The 21257-nt window shown below is 38.2% G+C and overlaps 1 protein-coding gene across 1 annotated transcript in view; it reads right to left on the minus strand.

The window, feature by feature from the left end:
* Positions 1 to 667: 667 nt before the first annotated feature.
* The window catches only part of LOC124544660 (restriction of telomere capping protein 5), a 73564-nt gene continuing 52974 nt past the window's right edge, over positions 668 to 21257 (minus strand). The window contains exons 9-10 of the mRNA XM_047123278.1: positions 20740 to 20923; positions 668 to 5893 (exon numbers count right to left, since the gene is read on the minus strand). Coding sequence (XP_046979234.1) covers positions 5743 to 5893; positions 20740 to 20923 — 335 coding nt within the window. The 3' untranslated portion in view covers positions 668 to 5742. The remainder of the gene's footprint in view (positions 5894 to 20739; positions 20924 to 21257) is intronic.

Raw genomic sequence — 21257 nt, forward strand, 5'->3', positions numbered from 1 at the left:
CACAACAATAACACAGCATGTGGCTGCTGTGGGTTGCTAACGAATGTGCACATGACAACTCTCGGCATGAGCGCTATGCGAGGTCTGCAGCGGTCTAACTCTGCAAGAGCACTGCCCACTGCTTCCTGCCACTCACAAATAAACACTGACATCAGTGAGTCTGCCCATATGACACAATACGTGCGCCCTCTGTGGAAGGGTCCTAAATTTCTCAGCTGTTCTACCCACGCCAGTTCATCTGTCTCCATCAGGACGTCCACTGGCGGAGATACTAAACAAACTGTTATACGAAAGTTCATAAACAACACTGGACCAACCAAAGTGTGCAGAAATCAGTACTAGAAAAGATAAGGGCAAGATGTTGCTTAATCGTAGGTGTTACAGATAAATAAATGAATGAACTAGCACAGAAGGTTGAAATCAGATGGCAGTTTGAAAAGATAAGACTGACAAAAGGGGATAAATATGGGGGATTACTGGCCACAAGAGCTAATACATCAACAAAAAGTAATCAGTATTTGAGAATGTAAAATGGACAGATAAAAAATCCCCTGCCACCACATGGTTAGTAGATTTTCTATCTACCCATATTATAATCTCAAATGCAGACATTATTATAGCAAAGGTGTAAGAACAGGAAATAGAAAGTGTAAAATAATGTATTCCATTTTATGTAGTGAAATATTTATTTGGTCACAATTTAAGTACACTGACTTTCTTCACAATAATTTTAGTTTGGCAAATAACATCCAGTTTTATCAATTCATTTTGCTCAACATCAGCAAATTATTGCTACTACAGTTGTCATTTGATACTTATCCATAAATAATAAAAATGTCTTTTTATCCTTAGTGTAGATTTAATCTTACCACTTAAAATAGTATTGAAAAATTAAAAAGTTGTTAAGTACAAATAGCCAAGTACATGCCAAAAATAGCTTCATGCACCTCCCAATAAAAACTTTGGAATGTTGACAACGCACAAAAATAGTACCTAGAACAATATGTTTATCTATTACTAAGATGTACAAAAATGAAAGCTGGAAGAGATTCATTCTACAACTGTTGGTAGCTGTAACTGTGATAAGGAAAATGACATACTGGAGTTATGAGAATATGCAGTAAATACTGAAGGTTACCAGTGTAGAACAGATCACTCAGAACTCCAAAACTATTCAACCATATTTGAGCATCCTTAACCAATAATGACTACGGACTTCAATGAGCTACTAAAGCATCATTACCACAAGCCTACTGGAAGAATATTGTACTATTTTTGTAAGAGAGAGTATTTTGTAAGCTTTACATCAAGCCCAATATGCTTGCTAACCACAGAGCTGAAAAAATCAGACTGATATTTTTTGGTTGTTGTGTCTTTTCTTTGTAATGACTCAGGAAAGGAAATTACAAAATTTATACGAACTATTGATCCCTTATCTCACATTCAATACATCTCATGACTGGCAATGTACTTTCTTCACTCACCAAAGAACTGTTTGAGAATCATCATTTATTATGTTACATTCAACAAAGATGAAATAAGTAGTTCCTCTTAAAGAAACTACATTCACTTGTGTGTTCCTGAAATGCAGGCTTGATCTGCCTATATTCTGCTGTTTTACACAGAACAACACACACAGGCTGATAACTAAGTCCACCTACTAGTAGGGATAGGGACAGCAGAATACTAAATTCTATAATGGCATCATCATAAAAAGTAAACTGTACTTATTTGAAAATTTCATCATTCCAAAAACAAAAGAGAAAAAACAAGTATGAAGTTAAAAAGGTAATATAGAAATTTTCTGCAACACTGAAAATTCAATTCTGATATGAGGCAGTCACAAAACACTACAAAATGAAACTAAAAACTATAATTTTCTTGATTAGTATATGAACAACTCTTTTTAATGGGGAGAGCAGATAAGTATCACATAATATGTAAGGAGAGGAATACGATATTTCTTTCATATAACAAAGATATAATGATTATGTCTTCTTCCAGCCTTCTCCTTAGAAGAGGATATAAAACTGAATCCTCAAAGATCATTTTGGTTTTCTATGACAATGTATTGCCTCTCTAGTAACATCAAAATTTTCACAACGGCTGTACGTCAGCATCTCCATAGAAACAAAAAAACTTAATAGAACTTTATCATGAACAATAAGTAACATTGGATAACACATAAGTATTAGGTATCACATCAAGATAACTTTACTTCTTAAACAGAAATAACTGAATCACATGAGAGATGAATGGGCTTAGATTCAATTGTACGAAATAACAGCCATTCTTCGTGTCATTCAAAATTTTTAAGTACCATAATTTTCAAACATAAGGATCCTCTACCAGTGAAACAATAATATGAACTTATTCATACAAGAACTTAAGCCTTGCTTTAAAAGCACAGGAACTTTGTGGGCATGTACAGAAATCTTTTAGAAACCACCCAGTTAAGTACCACATTTTTTACACACTCTGGTCACTTGTTACTTGGAATGTACGTCAATTTAAAGGGAATCTATCCTCCAAAATTAAAAACAGAAACATTATTCTGTGGAGCTATGTACTGCAAAACATACAGCTATGAGATTAGCTACCAACAAAGATGCTTGGCATCTATTTACAAAATAACTACTACACATTCACAAAGAGCTATATGGGATGCTGCTTTCAGCTCTAGTTTCTGAGAATTACACAAATCATGTACCTAGTGCAACAATGGATTTGAAACATATATTTTGAACTTAATAAGTCATAGATACAAACATAATGACAAAATATTTGCACTCAATGAATGAGCAACCTTATCCACGATTGGCATCCCACAGGGACGATTCAGCCAATCAATTTAGAATATGCCCATAAATGGCGATTTCAGAGGTCCACTATCACTACTACATCATCATCATCATCGTCATCACCACCATCACACTGGATGATAGGAGTTATCACATGGTATTCACAGCAACAATAAAAGCAATTTGCTGACAATTATACAGTCATTAATAGCCCTGAAAATTGGATTTTGATGTTCACATACAGACCAATATTGAAACATTAAAATCCAGTTATGAGATCTGAGAAGTAAGCACCCTATAATCACAGTACACAGATTGTGTGATAATAAGCCAATATAATTGACAAATTCAGTGACAACAAAGTTGGAGCAGAGCACGTGCAGCAGATTGTTGCTTGGTGTACAGCTCACAAGACTGCAACTACTGTACATAAAACAACATGCTAGGTCAGAATGCTGTCACAACCACTGACCAGGTTGCTCAGTTGCGACAATGACAACCATATAAGCACAGACAGTGGGTGGCCCAAATTATAGTAAATCAACTATGAAACTGATTCACTACACTGACATTTTTTGAAAAACATTAGAATATGATTCTTTGTTGCTATGTCTTTATCATTTTATGAAACTTTACTTTATTGCTGTATCTTTTTGCTGTCTGCTTTTCTGTTGTTTCTGCCTTTCATGGTTGCATTTTAGGGCCTCATTCTTAGCTTTCCACTTTCTTTCAAGGCCAATTCAGTATCTTGAGGCAACAACATATTTGTTTCAACAACTAAGGAGCTTCTTGCATGGTGCCAAGAACATTACTATGTTCTTAACAGGTCTCTTTCTGAGAGCCAAATGTCACATTAAACGAAGCTACAAAGTACATTTGGAAATTTTCAAGAAGTCTGAAGAATATATCAGCTCTTGTGAATCCCATTATAAACCAACCATGTTAATGCAGTCACACACGCAGAATTCATTGTCGCAAAAGAATTAACGCATTTGCTACCTCAATGTGACTGGTAAAGGCACACCCAACATCACTGCAGCTCAGTCCAAGTGTATTCTGCATACAAGATTTTTCTAAAATAGTAATATATTTGCTAAAGAAACTCTTAAGGCACCTAGATTTAAACTTATATATATATATATCGCTATACATAAATAATAATTATGATGTGTTGGTGAAAACTGACATACTTTTCTGCAGGTGGGGAAAACTACTGCCAGAAAATGAAGGCATGAACTGTTACATACACTAAACAAAAATATAATTCTGTCCATGTTCTTGGTGAAACTGTAAAAGAAAATTACAGTCCACAAAATTAAAGAAAAAATAAAAATAAATATGTTTACAGGCAATGTGAAATAATTACACTAATACTAAAAAAAAGGGCACAAAACAGCCACATTGCTTTTGGGAAGACCTGACAATTTTTATATTTAAATCAAACAGGTAACCAGTGCCATAATCTCATACACAACAGAATTGAAATAGAAAGCTACTCCTGAAACATGTTGTTTGATAAGAAGTGACAATTTTTTTATGTGAACGACATAGAAAAATTGTCTGTTAGAACTCTTAAGACTACAGTGTCAATATACAAATATAAAATTAAACATGAACAAGTTTAAAACATTCTGAAATGTTCGAGCATTAAAAAGTATGAGCCATGACTGAACAATTTATTTTTAAAAACATTCTAATTACTCTACACTGAGGATTACAACAGTGTACATAGCTTTTCAAAACTAGATAAGATCTGTGTCTACTAATTCTTAATGTTGCATACACATTTACTTATTAGTGTGCAACTTCAAACAACATGGCTTATCCAAGCAAACATTTAAAATTTCAGAAAAATGTTTTATTAACATTACCTGTTACATTGACAATCTATACACAGATTGTCAAAATGCCCCTAACTATTATGATAGTAAATTTTGTAAAAATGAGACACAGATCTAAAAAATATGTCCCATCCAGCAATTTTCGGTCACTGTCATGCACAGACATAGCACCAGTAAAACCATGTATTATTTTGTTACCTATGTCTAAACAAACTCGGTACTACATTTCACAACTGCAAGCAGAACTCTTCTCCGAAACTATTCCTCCTCGGTGACACCAGTATCAAAACCACAGTCTCAAAATACATTATAAAAGAGAATTTTAAATGCCACAAGTAACAAGGCAGCTTCTTGCAAGAGCACTTCTGGTTCTGCAGTATCAAGTACAGATAACAGAAAATTTAATTCTGTTGTTGCCTATATTTAGCCCTGTAATATGCACAGTAGTAAAAAGCTATTTTACATTGATTCTCAGATTCTTAGGCTTGTAATGTATTTCAAACTGACCAGAACTTTTGTGCTGTAAGTGTCGTGTGTCCAAGCTAATTAACATAATTTAAAAAAATATATTTATACCATATATAAAATATTTTCACACTCATCAAGGGTCCTAACCTGTAAAAATATTTACCTTCCTAAACCATTTTTCTTGATTTACATGTTCACTCGTCCAGGAAGGAAATAATTCGTCGAAATACATAAAGAAAGTGATCAGTATGTGCAATTGACTGTAAAAATTCAGCAATGATGTTCCTGTTACACACACACACACACACACACACACACACACACACACACACACACACACACACACACACGACAGACAGAAAATACGTAAGTGCCATCATACAGTAGGTAGAATATCCTTGTGAACATTATAGTCTGATTGGGGCAACAAACCAATGGAATGATTTACGCAGTTACTCTACAAGCACAGCAGAGCATATTAACAGGTCTTTTACAAATTTAGCATGTGATTAGGAACAAGAGACCAGCTCACCGACCACAAGCTCCAGTACTACTTCCGTGTGCATCACAGGACTAAACAGAGAAGCTCCAGCACTTAAAACATAGTCAATTAGCACTAAAAATGACTAGGGCTAGCTAGCCTTATTGTTGTAGCACGTACGCCCCGCCAGTTCAAGCAGGTAGCGGTCTGGATGGTCCACCCATTCGGCGGCACTCAGTTTCACAACACGTTGCTTTTCTGCCTGTTTGACCTGCCACTTCTTAATTTCCAACTGAGACTCCCTGCAAGAAAACAAAGTTAATTATAGAGATTGCAGCATATGATGAAATTGCTATGTACAATTAACTAAAGAATACTGATCTGTATAAATTCTCATTCTAAATAAGAGTGTGAATTTTATAAATAATTAAGTTGTAGAGTAAATGTGAAACATTTATTTTACAGGCTAAGATAGGCTGTATCTCTCTCTCTCTCTCTCTCTCTCTCTCTCTCTCTCTCTCTCTCTCACACACACACACACACACACACACACACACACACACACACACACACACACATACATGACATCCACAGCCTTCAGTTTCTCAATTGCCTATCTGTCCAATTTTCTTCCTGAAGCCCCTTGAGTCCACTGAATCCATCTTCAAGGTGGTCTTTCACATTTTCTTCACTCAGTTTGTGTCCATTCACAGAATATTTCTGGTCACCAGATACCATCCGTTCGTTACAGGTGGCCATCCAAGTCAAGAACAGAATTCTTTTCTTCTGTAACTTCCAGTGTTCTCCCATTTGTGGTGTGTTTCAGTCTGGAGATGCAACATTATCTTCACCAAAAATCTACTGCAAGGAACACCAATATTTTTTTTTCTTTTTTGTTATGTACCATATTTCAGCACAACACACGGTGATGCTCTATGTGACTGACTTGTACAGCAAGAGCATTTTCTCTTATTTTGTCACTCCATAGCAAGGAGTTAAGTTCGCCAATTACTTGTTTTCCTTGCCCAATTTTACTAGTGACATCTTGTGTGCTGCTTCAATTGGTTGCAAAAATGATGCCCAAGTATTTAAATGCAAAGACATTTTTAATTTTACAGGATCCTACATTAAAGTGCTCTCATTCATCTTCACCCAGTACAATGTATCCGATCTTTTTTGTGTTCACTGTCAGGCTCCATTTTGAGTATCCTTCATCCAGTTCCTTTTACATGTAACTGGAGTCATCTGTCTCCTCCTATAACGACCTGGCCGTTGGCGAAGAGTACAGTACACAACATTTCTTGTCCTACAGGGACTCCCATGCCATGACACTTCATTAAAAAAAGTCTACTTTAAGTATACTTAAAGAAGGCAGTTCTCATGAGCACCCTTGTCTTAACAGTAATTTATGGAGAATTCTTGGGAAATTTTGTCACCTACTCCAACAATTATGTTCAACCCTAATTTTTAAGTTAAGCCTTATTTTCTTAATTTCTCATTACTGATACCCAAATTCTACATTGCTACACATAACTTACTTGTATCACATGCCTCCTGCAGATCGACGAATGTTTAATCAATCATCATCCCCCATTCTGAACTCTTATGAATGAGGTGCTTAAAAGATTAAATATGCCATTTGTACATGAACGTCCCACTCTAAATGTATTTTGCTCCTACGACGCCATTATATGCGCTTCTGTTTTATGCTTTATTTCTTTACTATACAATCAGGCTGTTGTACAAGGGTGTGCTGCAAAGTAATGCCCCCGGGTTTTTTATGTGAAAACTTTAAAAACATTATTAACATCCTACATCTTTACTTTCAGTCAACATGTTTATTTCTCAACATAGTCATCCTGGCGATGGACACATTTCTCCCAATGAGAGACCAGTTTGTTGATACCACCGCTGTAGAATTTTTGGCTTTGCTGATGGCGCCACAACCTCATTTCTACTTGCGCAGCTTCAATGCTATCAAAGTGAAGTCCTTGAAGGGATTCTTTAAGTTCTGGAAACAGATGAAAAGTGTATGGGGGCCAAGTCGGGGCCGTACGAGGGCAATGGATGACAGTGAATCCGAGGCATCTGATTCTTGCAGATGATGTGGTGCCTATGTGTGGTCTAGCATTGTCATAATGAAGGAGAGTGTGCTCCACATGTGGACAAACTCTTTGAATTCGAAATTTGATTACAGTACACTGTTTCTCACGCACTGACATATAAATTACATGCTACAATTTGGAGACCTATAGACAGGCATGAAAAATATGAAAAATAATAATGTAGCACATTAATAACATTTGTTTTATTTAAAAACATTTAAATTTAAAAGAATTTTCACATAAAACATTTAGAGGCATTAGTTTTCAACAAACCCTTGTACAAATAGAACTAATTCCTCTATCATTTGCACAATCGCACTGGCTTCCTGTTTTAAATATGGATGAAACAACAGGGTGTATACGTGGACAAGGAAAAAAAATTCCCAGATTTCTCCCGCATTTCCCGGTTAAAAATATACTTTCTCCCGTGTTAAGTGACAGTATACTTTTCCTCGGAACTGTAAAACTTATCAATTTATAGAGATTGCAACGCGCTTTTGTAAGCCAGTCGTAGTTCAAGTCACGTGATCTCGCCAGCCGATACAGCGGATATTCAAAGAAAAGGACACGTCATGTCGTCAGCCAATAGCATTATCATTGTTAAGTAGCACGTACACACAAATAGGAAAAGTTAATGGTTTAAATTAATATACATAGTGTTGCTACAAGAAAAGCAAAGCTCTCACATACAATATTGATATCAACGATTAATAAGCTGCAAGAGAAGCTCAACTTTCACGTATAACGTTGATCTTCTTTGTACGTGTTACACTTTAAGATACATCACACAAATGTGCCAGTAAAATTTTTAATAACGACATAAATGTATGATCTTCTGGGCTCGAAATTTTTCTAAATGGTCATCCTCAAAGAGTTGATTTTTAAATGAGAGTCAAACGCTCTGTGATTAAAGAAATTCATCGCACATAGTTCATCTTGAGTAAAAGGAAGTTTACTTTGAAAGTAACGCTTTTCTCCATCATTCGCAATATTTTCCAGCGACCTGTTAGAAAGAGGTTCGTTTCAGCAGTTGCCAGAGAGCGCCAATTACAGGCGTCACACCGATTGTGCAGCTACGATGACGCAAGAAGCCCGTATGTTCGTATGTGTAAAACATTAAAAACTTACGTTACGTCATAAAAGAAAAAGACATCAGAGAGTATTCCAAGAACATCGGAATTTTGTGAACCATAATAACATGCATAATTCGGTTTAAAGTGCACATTCGTACGTCCAGATTCGGTTGTAAATTTTCTTGGCATACCAGTACTGTATTATTTCATTTTTGGTTCTTTATTATGGCATAATGCCATACTTGCAAGAAGACGAAAACATGCTCTTTTGAAATGCAGAGAACAGTTGAAACTAGCCAATAGTGTGGAATTAAGCATTTCGTTACAAATAAATTGACTGCCTCAATGGGAAAGATAAATAAATTCCAATTTTCTTTAGCAAACTAACAAAAACAACAAAATTGTTCTGCAAGGCAATTAATGCTTGACTGAAATTGCTGCCCGGGGCAGATACCCCAGTTCGGTCCTAGTGATTATGGCAGTTTGCGCGCAACAGTAAAATTTTTCCAAATAGCATCTTGCTGCTATTGATATATAGCTAACAGACACACTTTAGTAGCCAGAAGCGGGAGAAGGTACTACACACACGTGACGCAACTGCGCACGCGCATGGGCCCGCACGCATCTGCTCACACAAATCTAATGTAAACAGTTGCGATGACACGCTCATCGGAGACAATTTATTGTTATGAAGCATTGCATAGTCTTCCTAAAGCCTCTGACACATTTTGCTGCTGGCAGATGCTTGTATGAGCACTGTGTTTTCTTGTTGTACATAACACATTTCCTTTGCAACTTAAGTTTTATTTTAGTTTTTTTTCTCTCGTTCGTGGTTTATTGCTGCAGTATTATTCTGCAGTAGCGAGATACAGTAATATCCTTTGTTTGAATATTATTATTACCAGTCAAAATGACAAAAATTTAACTGAAAACTAAAACAAAAAATTCCTGGAATTCTAAAAAAATTCCCGGATATTTCCCGGTTTTCTTTCGGATGAAAAAAATTCCCGGGTTTTTCCCGGATCTCCCAGGTCATATACACCCCGAATAATTTGATTTTTATCATTCATTTGCCAGTTCCTCACCATTTATACATCTATTGAATATTTCTGCCAGCATATCTAAAATTCCTGAGGGGGCTGCTAAGGAGGAGTCACAGAGTTAAATTTCCCAAGTATGTAGCTTTCACATTCTTGATACCTTTATCAAGAGAATATCTTCAAAATCTTCAGATTGAGCTTGGAAATATCTAACATATTGTTAGACAAACATAAATGTCGGAATTTTGTAATTGTAATATTCATGAGAAAAAATCTATTAAGTAATGGAGGGAATACACAGAAAACATAAAGAAAGGCAACCATTTATAGAACAGAGTGCAGAAATGAACAAGACAATGGCAATTACAGATTCTGGAAAATTTCATTGCATCTCTGACTTCTTGTGTAAGTCAGCTTGTAGCACACAGTATAAATACAAATCACGCTTATTAGTTAAATTAAGTTGAAGAGCAACTATGTTCTTTTCCATCCCGTGTACACTGCCACTTTCAATCTGTGGCAGTGACATTTGCAGACAGAAAACAGCACAAATTGTTTTAAAGTTGTTCCACAAAATTCGGGCAAACTGAGGATGTCTGCAACTTCCTAACACTATATTTCGGCACATAATCTTCTGGCCATCTTCAGCTGAACACTGATAAAAATGCATTGAGCTCTTGTATTTTAATACCCCATCAGGACATTCGTGTTGTGTCCCGTGGGCATTGTGCATGCGATGCTTGAGCGCGGGTGCTCCTGTAGCAAGATGGTGTGCTGTGTCGTACACCATCAACAATGAAAGCTCACCTCATTTATATCAAATCAATTTACTTCATCCAGTAAAATCACAGAATGACACTGGCTACACATAACACAAATTCTTTGTATGCCAGGATTCCATGTGGAAGCTGCCACCTTGATTAGTAAGGGACTCTGACAGTCTTATTTCCACTGGTCCCTTGATTATGGAGCTCCAAGAGTTTGGCGAAGGGGCACAATTTTTGTTTCACCGCATTTCATAAAATTACCAGTGGAAATACACTATTTGGCAATAGAGTTATTGATTTGCAGAAAGCGATATGCTGCTGCTGATGTACAATGCAGACCTGCACAGTGCGCGTCTTTTGCCCTACATAAAATTTGCCTCATTTGCACGGAATCCTGTAAACACTTGCCTTTGCAACAAGTCGTCTTTAACTGATCCCAATTGTGCAGAGATTTTGGAAGGAGTATTGAAGATTACTTTAATTTCATGTCTTAATATGCTGCATATTTTTGCTGAAACATTTCCAATACATGGTAGATAAGCAGTTGTTTTGAAGGTCTCATCCTCTCGCTTGTTCTGACATTTGTACATTTGTAGTTCTCTCTACCAAGGTAAATATCTGTTGTTCAGGAACACAGTCTGCAGATGTTCCAGTTTTGTCTGAACAATGGATATTTGTCTCGGCAAGTACAGTGAGCACCACAGACATACAAAAGACAGTACTAGAATAGGATCAGGTCTTCTAAATACTGCTTATCTACCACATATTGGAAATTTGTTGGTGAAAATGGGAAGAATGCTAAGAAGACAAAGTTAAAGCAATCTGTCCTCCTCTTTCCAAAATCTTGGCACTTCTGGGATCTGTTAAATATGACTTGCGCACAGCAAGTTGCGCACGGAAGGTGTTTCACAATTCCACGTAAATGTGGCAAATCTTATACAGAGCACATGACAAGCACTGTACAGGATCACATTGCAGAACATCAGTGGCGTATTTGCTTCCCCAAGCGCTTATGACCACTATTGCTGAACACTGTATTCTACTATCCATTTCATAAAATACAATGAATCAAAAATTGTGGTTCACTTTTGTAGCTACATCGTCAATGAATTAGAGGAAATAGGACTGAGTTTCTTACAAATCAAGACGGCAGCTTCAGTTAAATTCCGAATGGAATCCTGTCACACAAAAACTTCATGCTCTGCGTACCTGGTGGTGGTCAAACACACATACTTGCAGCAGACGCACATGCGCTCAAGTGGTCCATGCGCAATGTCAACTGGATGCCCAATGCAAACGCTGGCAGGGTGTTAACATCTCAGGAGGTGCTCTGAGTCAAGGAGAAAAACAAGGAACCATTCAGTTTTGCACAGCATGTGTAAATGTTGTGAACTGCCCACAACTAGGGGAAAAAAGACTACAGCTAAATAGCTCATATCCATAAATTTTTCATTTTTTTTTATTTTACTTTTACATGTAGATCCAACTTCAATGACTCAGTCTGCTGTATAAAACTTTCTCAATATTTCCTTTTTTATGTTATCTCACGTATATGGTAGCTTCGGTTCTGAAGCAGCAGTTTTATTTGTTATTTATTGCAATGTTTGTATCATCTGCAAACAAAACTAACATCTTGTGCTGTTACTGATGGAAGGACATAACATACACGAGAAAATAAGGACTTCAAGATCAAACCTTGTGGAACACCATGTATAACAAGTTCCCAATCAAGTGAGGATTGATAGCTTGATAAGGAACTCATTCCTAGTGACACTCTTAATTTTCTGTTAGTAGTTGATGATGATGATGATGATGATGATTGGTTTGTGGGGCTCTTACTCCGCGGTTGTCAGTGCCCGTAAAAATTCCCAACCTTTGCTCAGTCCAGTCTCGCCACTTTCATGAATGATGATGAAATGATGAGGACAACACTAACACCCAGTCATCTTGAGGCCGGTGAAAATCCCTGACCCCGCCAGGAATCAAACCCAGGACCCCGTGCTCGGGAAGCGAGAATGCGACCGCGAGCTGCAGACTTCTTTTAGTGGTACTACACTGACACTACACTCTACCATCTGGTGAGCAAGATGTATGAAACAGGTGAAATACCCTCAGACTTCAAGAAGAATATAATAATTCCAATCCCAAAGAAAGCAGGTGTTGACAGATGTGAAAATTACCGAACAATCAGTTTAATAAGCCACAGCTGCAAAATACTAACACAAATTCTTTACAGACGAATGGAAAAACTAGTAGAAGCCGTCCTCGAGGAAGATCAGTTAGGATTCCGTAGAAACACTGGAACACGTGAGGCAATACTGACCTTACGACTTATCTTAGAAGAAAAATTAAGGAAAGGCAAACCTACGTTTCTAGCATTTGTAGACTTAGAGAAAGCTTTTGACAATGTTGACTGGAATACTCTCTTTCAAATTCTTAAGGTGGCAGGGGTAAAATACAGGGAGCGAAAGACTATTTACAATTTGTACAGAAACCAGATGGCAGTTATAAGAGTCGAGGGGCATGAAAGGGAAGCAGTGGTTGGGAAAGGAGTGAGACAGGGTTGTAGCCTCTCCCCGATGTTATTCAATCTGTATATTGAGCAAGCAGTGAAGAAAACAAAAGAAAAATTCAGAGTAGGTATTAAAATCCATGGAGAAGAAATAAAAACTTTGAGGTTCACCGATGACATTGTAATTCTGTCAGAGACAGCAAAGGACTTGGAAGAGCAGTTGAATGGAATGGACAGTGTCTTGAAAGGAGGATATAAGATGAACATCAACAAAAGCAAAACGAGGATAATGGAATGTAGTCGAATTAAGTCGGGTGATGCTGAGGGAATTAGATTAGGAAATGAGACACTTAAAGCAGTAAAGGAGTTTTGCTATTTGGGGAGCAAAATAACTAATAATGGTAGAAGTAGAGAGGATATAAAATGTAGACTGGCAATGGCAAGCAAAGCGTTTCTGAAGAAGAGGAATTTGTTAACGTCGAGTATAGATTTAAGTGTCAGGAAGTCGTTTCTGAAAGTATGTGTATGGAGTGTAGCGATGTATGGAAGTGAAACATGGACAATAAATAGTTTGGACAAGAAGAGAACAGAAGCTTTCGAAATGTGGTGCTACAGAAGAATGCTGAAGATAAGGTGGGTAGATCACGTAACTAATGAGGAGGTATTGAATAGGATTGGGGAGAAGAGGAGCTTATGGCACAACTTGACTAGAAGAAGAGATCGGTTGGTAGTACATGTTTTGAGGCATCAAGGGATCACCAATTTAGTATTGGAGGGAAGCGTGGAGGGTAAAAATCTTAGAGGGAGACCAAGAGATGAATACACTAAGCAGATTCAGAAGGATGTAGGTTGCAGTAGGTACTGGGAGATGAAAAAGCTTGCACAGGATAGAGTAGCATGGAGAGCTGCATCAAACCAGTCTCAGGACTGAAGACCACAACAACAACAACAACAACAACAACACACTGACCACTTCACAGAATTCTCAGGGACATCAAAATGTTGTAACTCACATGAAATGGTGGTTGTTACATGGTCAAAAACCCCTGGCAGCTTATACACTATACATGTATGTTCAATAAATTGTCTAGCATAAAAAAGTGAACCAGGCAGAAGACATGGTCAGATGTCAATATAACTTTGTAACATACAAATCATCAACGGGCTTGTAAATGATTAGAGTTGCAATTCTACATGACTGATAGAACAATCATCAGAGTGCATTAGTGTTGTTCATGTTCAGTGTTGTTACCAGGCACTGTAGGGTATATAAGGGCTGCGAATAGCATCAGATATCGAGTGATCGTTACGAAGTACACGAAGATACCACATACTCGTGTGAGACATCAGTATCAGCACCTGAAAGGTGTTTGAAAGGGGTCCCAATTTGGCCAGCTAGCCAAATTATAAAATACCCATATTTGCAAGGCACTCAGATTTAGCAGTAGTCCAATGTCAGACTGAATAGGAATGTGGACGCAGGCATATTCGTTCTCAAGGTTCAATCACTCACTTCTGACCACCACTAGGTAGGAATGCTGTAGTGTGTGCCGCGCACATCGTAACCCCTTCACATCTGCACTTGCCATTCAAAAACAAGTAGTTGACTCCCTGCAACATTCTGTGCATTCCTGCACCATCAGTCAAAGACCAGCAGCAGCCAGACTAGAGGCTATCGCCCCATACATAAACTTCCATCAACACCACAGCACAAACAACTGCATTTGGAGTGGTGTCACGACTGGGAAGCACCGACTGCTGGGGAACGGCATTGCACTGTGTTCAGTGATGAAGCACATTCTGCACCACCCCAGATGACAATCGTCGGTAAGTACGGTGGCGGCGCAGGGAGAGGTCCACCTGGTCCAATGTGGTGTGGTGTTTTTCCTATGTCACAGTGAGGGGAACCGTCTGGTACGACTTCAGGTCACGGTTGTTGGAGGTTGCGAGTACTCAGATGGCACGACAGTCCATCAGGGACATCCTGCGTTCTCGTGTTACTTCTCGTGCAACTGTAAAGTGCTGTTTTTCAACAGGACAATATTCGTCCACATGCAGCACGTGTGCAAACTGCGTGATGTTGGGATACCCCCTTGGCCAGCACGATCACTGGAACTGTCTCTGACAGAATGTCTGTGGGACCAGCTCAGACGTCAACACTGTACCACTACAACAATTTGCAGCACTGTCCCCAGAACTGATTTTGGAAGGACTGAACCACAGACTTGTGAAAGTTCTGTGACAAGCTGGGCTGTGACTTCTTGGATTTGTGTGATAGGGTTGAGAACTGTAGTGTCGCCCTAAATGGGTCAGGTGTGCACTACACACCGGAGGTTGCTGCTCAGGTAGCTGACTGTGTGGGGTGCACACAAGATGTTTTTTTTTCTAATTATTTTTTTATTTTTAGTTTAGATGACTCTCCATCCAATCTAGATAATGATAGCTGTAGGAAACCCAGAAGTATCAGTGTAAGATCAAAAGAAATGCCTACCATTGGTGAGAATATTAAAATCCTAATGGTAATTGTTGATGCATTCACAACAAGGTGCCAGAGTTTGGAGCATTAATGAAAAGCAGTGAAACTCGCCTAACACTAGGTACAAAAAGCTGGTTGAAGCCTGAAACTGATAGCACTGAAATTTTTAGGAAAAATTCAAGTGTATATTGAAAGGATAAGCAAATGGGAAATGGAAATGGAGTATTTGTTGCAGTAGACAAGAAACGCAAATCCACCGAGGTAGAAATTGAAGCTGCATGTGAAGATTGTTTGGGCAAGACTCAGCAGCAGGGGTGGGTGCAAAATAATAATTGGATCCTTCTTTCGCCCACCAGACTCTTCTCCTGATGTGACATAACCTCAGTTCACATGTACACAAGTCCCACAATCATATTGTAATTGTCAGTGCCGGCTTCAATCGTCCAAAATTTTAATGGGAAAATTATAGTTTTGTTAGCGGCAGGTGTGATAAGACATCCCGTGAAACTTTACCGAAAGCTTCTCTGAAAACTACCTAGAGCAGATAGAAAGGACACCACTCATGATGGAAATAATATTGGATCAAACTGCAACAAATAGACCTTACCTCTTTGAGAATGTCCATATAGAAACTGGTATCAGTGACCACGATGCGGTTGTGGCAACAATGATTACTCAAGTACAAAGGACAGCGAACACAAGAAGAAAGATATGTATGTTAAGTAAACTAGATAAAAATAGAGTAGTGTCACATCTCAGTCAGGAACTTTAAACTTTCAGCACATGGCAGGAGCATGCAGAAGAATTCTGGCTCAAGTTTAGAAGAATAGCTGACCATGCAATGGGTAGATACGTACTCAGAAGAACAGTTCATAAAGGGACGAAACCTTCACTGTACATAGGCACTGAAAAGAAACTTCTAAAGAACCAGAGGATACTGCACAATAGGTGTAAAACATAGCATAGGGCTATAGACAGATGCTGAATGAAATGTGTTTGGCTGTCAAGAGAGCAATGCATGATGTCTTCAATGACAACTGTAGCAGAATATTGTCAAGTGATCTTTCATGGAACCCAAAGAAATTCTGGTAATACGTAAAGGCTGTTAGTAGCACCAGATTCAAGTGTCCAGTCCCCAGCAAATCAGACAGGAAATGAAATCGAGGGTAGCGAAGCAAAAGCTGAAATGCTTAACTCTGTTTTCAAATGTTGCTTTACAAAGGAAAACTCAGGAGAACTGCCCCTATTTAATCCTCGTACCACTGAAAAAATAAATGAAATATATATTAGTGCCAGTGGTGTTGAGAAACAACTGAAATCGTTAAAACTGAAAAATCTCCAGGGCCCAATGGAATGTCAGATTCTATATTGAATTTTGCGACTGAGTTGCCCCTCTTGTAACTATAATCTATTGTAGATCCCTTGACCAAATTCCTTGAAAAATGCATGTCACAACCACCTACAAGAAGGGTAGTGGAAGAGATCCACAAAACTACCGTCCAGTATTGTTGACATTGATTTGTTGTAGAATCTTAAAACACATTCTGAGCTCAAACATAATGAGATATCTTGAACAGAATAACCTCCTCAATGCCAACCAGTGTAGATTTGGAAAACATCGATCAAGTGAAACCCAACTCACACTTTTCTCACATGACATACTGAAAGCATTGGATCAAGGGTATCAGGTAGATGCTGTATGTCTTGATTTCAATAAAGCATTTGACTCAGCACCACACCTACACCCATTGTCAAAAGTATGATTATCTGGAGGATCAAGTGAAATTTGTGACTGGATTGAGGACTTTTTGGTGGGGAGGATGCAGCATGTTATGTTGGATGGAGAGTCATTGTTAGATGTAGAAGTAACTTTGGATATGCCCCAGAGAAGTGTGTTGGGTCCCTTGCTATTTATGTTGTATATTAATGACCTTGCAGATAATATTGATAATAAAATCAGGCTTTTTGCAGATGATCCAGTTATCTATAATGAAGTACTATCTGAAAGAGCTCCATAAATATCGAGTCCAATGTTGATAAGATTTCGAAGTGGTGCAAAGATTGGCAACTTGCTTTAATTGTTCAAAAATGTAAAATTGTGCACTTCGCAAAATGAAAAAAAACGTAGTGTCCTGTGGCTTTAATATCAATGAGTTACTGTTGGAATCGGCCAACTCATACAAATACCTAGGTGTACCACTTTGTGGGGATATGAAATGGGATGTTCAAATACGTTCAGTAGTGGGTAAAGCAGGTGGTAGATTTCGGTTTATTGGCAGCATACTGGGGAACTGCAATCAATATACAAAGAAGATTACTTACAAATCACTTGTGCAACCAGTTCTAGAATACTGCTCAATTGTGTGGGACTGTACCAAATAGAACTAACAGGGGATATTGACTGTATACAGCTAAGGGCAGTGTGAATGGTCACAGGCTTATTTAATCCACGGGAAAGAGTCATAGGGATATTGAAGAAACCGAGATGGAAGGTTCTTGGAGACAGTCCATGCCTATCCTGAGAAAGTCTATTAACAGAATTTTAAGAACTGACTTTAAATGATGGCTCTAGGGACAAACTCCAACCCTGTAAATATCACTCACATAGGGATCTTGAGAAGATTAGAATAATTACTGCACACAGAGAGACATTCAAACAATAATTTTTCCTGCACTCTATATGTGAATGGAACAGAAGAAATCTTAATTGGCACAGTGGGGCGTACCCCCTGCTGTGCACATCATGATAGTTTGCGGAGTGCAGATGTATATGTAGATGCCACCAGTATCCAGGATGTCAAGGACCAGTTACCAATAGTTACAGGACAGCTTACCTCAAGAAAGGATTACAATGGCTTTATGAGACCCTTCCCAACTGAACAGTGCCAGCATCTAGACCAGAGGTAGCAAAACATGATACTAATAAGTGAGCTCATGCTGCCACATTCTCTACGAATATCTTATAATCACTGATTTGACTTCACATACCCTCAACCTGTGAAGTATCATTTCATTTCCTCCTCTCCTTGTGGGTATTTCACACTCCTTGTCATGCAGCATATATTTTCTAATGAATTGCAAACATTAACCTGTGTTTGTAAATAACATTCTCAATAATGGAACACCCACGAAATCCAAATGTCGAGTTTGAAAATACTTACTGCAATGAAAGACTTAGGAAGTTACTTATTTATTATCATTTTCTATAGTTCCTGAGAATGTTGGCAAAAGTGGAACTGGAGGGAAGTTGGATGGCAGAAATCTTATTCAAAAATTAAGTCTGATAGCCATGAAAGAAAACTGTCTGTACTTCAATGTCATTGTGGGAATGTTTTCCTGTCAGGAACTCCTTAAAAGGCCCAAAGTCACTTGGGTTGATGTCAGGACTGCCAAGCGGATGGTTAAGACTTTCCATCCTAACTGAAGTAACCAATTCCGTGTGGTGTGGGATGCTCGAGGTAGTGCACTGCATTGCAAAATCATGAAGCCTCCACTCAGCATTCCACGTTCCTCATTCTGGATCTACATCTACATACATCGCCTTTTGCGGTTTTAGCAATGCCTGGCAATACCAGTCAGCATTTACAGACACCCCTCACAATAAAAACCTGATAAGGGCACTTATGTTGATTGCAAAAGGTAGTACATATGACTTATGACAGATATTGTCCAGCTGAATTTGGTCTCCACAGGTGAGCTACTTTGTTCCCAATGCAACCTTGTTTCTAGCAGGACAGGCAACATCCACATTTTATTCCTGATGACAATATGGACGAGAAACTCTTCATACTGCTAGAAGAATGACAGCGGCAGCCAGATGCTTAGTTTTGAGTTCATCTTTTGTTGGCCTTGGCAGCAACCTTCACTCTTTTGATGAAAACCAAACAATGAGGTGACAATTTGTGCAACAGTTAATTCTGGGGCTGTTCACCCAAAAAAAAAGTGAACCTCACATTCTGCGAGACTGCTTGCTGAACATTTTCCGTTATGTCTGGTGTCACCAGCAATGGTCAGTCACCATGGTCTTTGTCAGACACAATGGTGCCACCTTCAGTGAATTGCCTGGCACTACACGCACTCTGGTTGACAGTGGGTCTCTTAGAGGATTAGGCTCCCATGCATACGTAACTCAAACAGCTTCCTGTAGCTTGCAGCTGGTGTAAGATAATGTTAGTGCATCCACTTTCTCGCAGTGCTGTATAATAACAACTGTGATCCCAACACAAACCACTTCACATTATCGCCTCACTCATTCTTTCTAGTATCACATGCACACATCCAGTATTTTACTCTCTCTGAATGCAGGCACTTACATTCTGCATATGTCCCATATTTCTTCATCCCTTTTCTTATTCAGCAGGTTAACTTCAGCATACCTCAGATATTCGAAGACTTATTGAAGTAATACATGACTGGTTACAAAGATAATTTAGGAAGTTGTTAAACTAACAAGAACACACTTCAAACACCTCTGTTGATATTTCACAATAACTACGAAATTTTATTTTAAATATTTTACGGTAAACATAACTTCTCGTGTAGGGAGGCTCATATCCGTGTTACTGAAATTACTTGGAAAGGTTAGACTCCAATTTCAGAGCTGCAGCCACTGAGTCTGACAACCCCATCTTCTCCATTACAGATGTAAACTGTTTGTTAAAGAGCTCTGTCACACTACAAACATCTGTTACCAGGGTATCATTTACTCTCAAAACTATTTGCTATTTCACATATGGTTCTAATAATCCCCGCTCCCCTTTTCTGCGTACACCAAGAAGTCTTTATTTTGTTGTTCTCATTTCACTGGCCTCTTCTCGTAAATTTTGTTTGAAAGTCTCTATGACTTTCTTCAATACTCTGCAACATGCCTTGAAACAAGTTCCAAGTCATGATAAGCATCAACACTTAACATTCAGAAATGTGTGCCAGAATCTCAGATGCCACTATTAGCTTCGTAATATGATTTTGTTTCTTAGACCTGTCAATAAAAACACTTTCAGTGGTTGGTACTGTACATTAGGCTACATAGCTGGAAACTTGGCACTAATTTTATGCTTATAATTTTCATAATTTGACCCCCCCCTTCCCCTCCCCTCCCCTCAAAAAAATAAAATAAATAAATAAATAAATAAAATTTAAAAAAAATCATATACTGAACTAGCAGTAATAGCTTACCTAGATTGCTGAGGTCCACAGCCCCACACCTCAACATCAAGGAGGCTGTATGGGATGTCACAAAATTTGACAACAGAGAAATCTATATCAACCTCGAGGCTGGGTTTCCGGGGATCCTGCCCTGCACGCAGTGCTACTGGGTAGCCCCGTATTGAGGCGTTCAGGTACAGAAGTTTGGGACCCTCTGCAACAACATCAAAATTAAGTATGTTATAATGTTTATCACTCATTCTTCAAGAAAAATAAAATTAATCAGTCAAGTTCATAAAACATTTAGTACCATTGGTTCTTTTAAAATAACTTCTGGCTAAAAGTATAATAAAAAATAAGAGAGTCTAGAAAAATTATATCATCATTTAAGATTGATACCTAGTTTATATCGAATGAAACTGAATGACAAATGAAAAGTTCAGTCACATATTTTCTACGGGATCAATCATGCAGAACACATGCAATATAGTACTTTCAAGTTGTTACGTTTTTCTACAAAGAAGCAATAGAAGAATCAGTTAACATGA

Source organism: Schistocerca americana, chromosome 8 (genome assembly GCF_021461395.2).
Source record: "Schistocerca americana isolate TAMUIC-IGC-003095 chromosome 8, iqSchAmer2.1, whole genome shotgun sequence".
Lineage (NCBI taxonomy): Eukaryota > Metazoa > Arthropoda > Insecta > Orthoptera > Acrididae > Schistocerca > Schistocerca americana.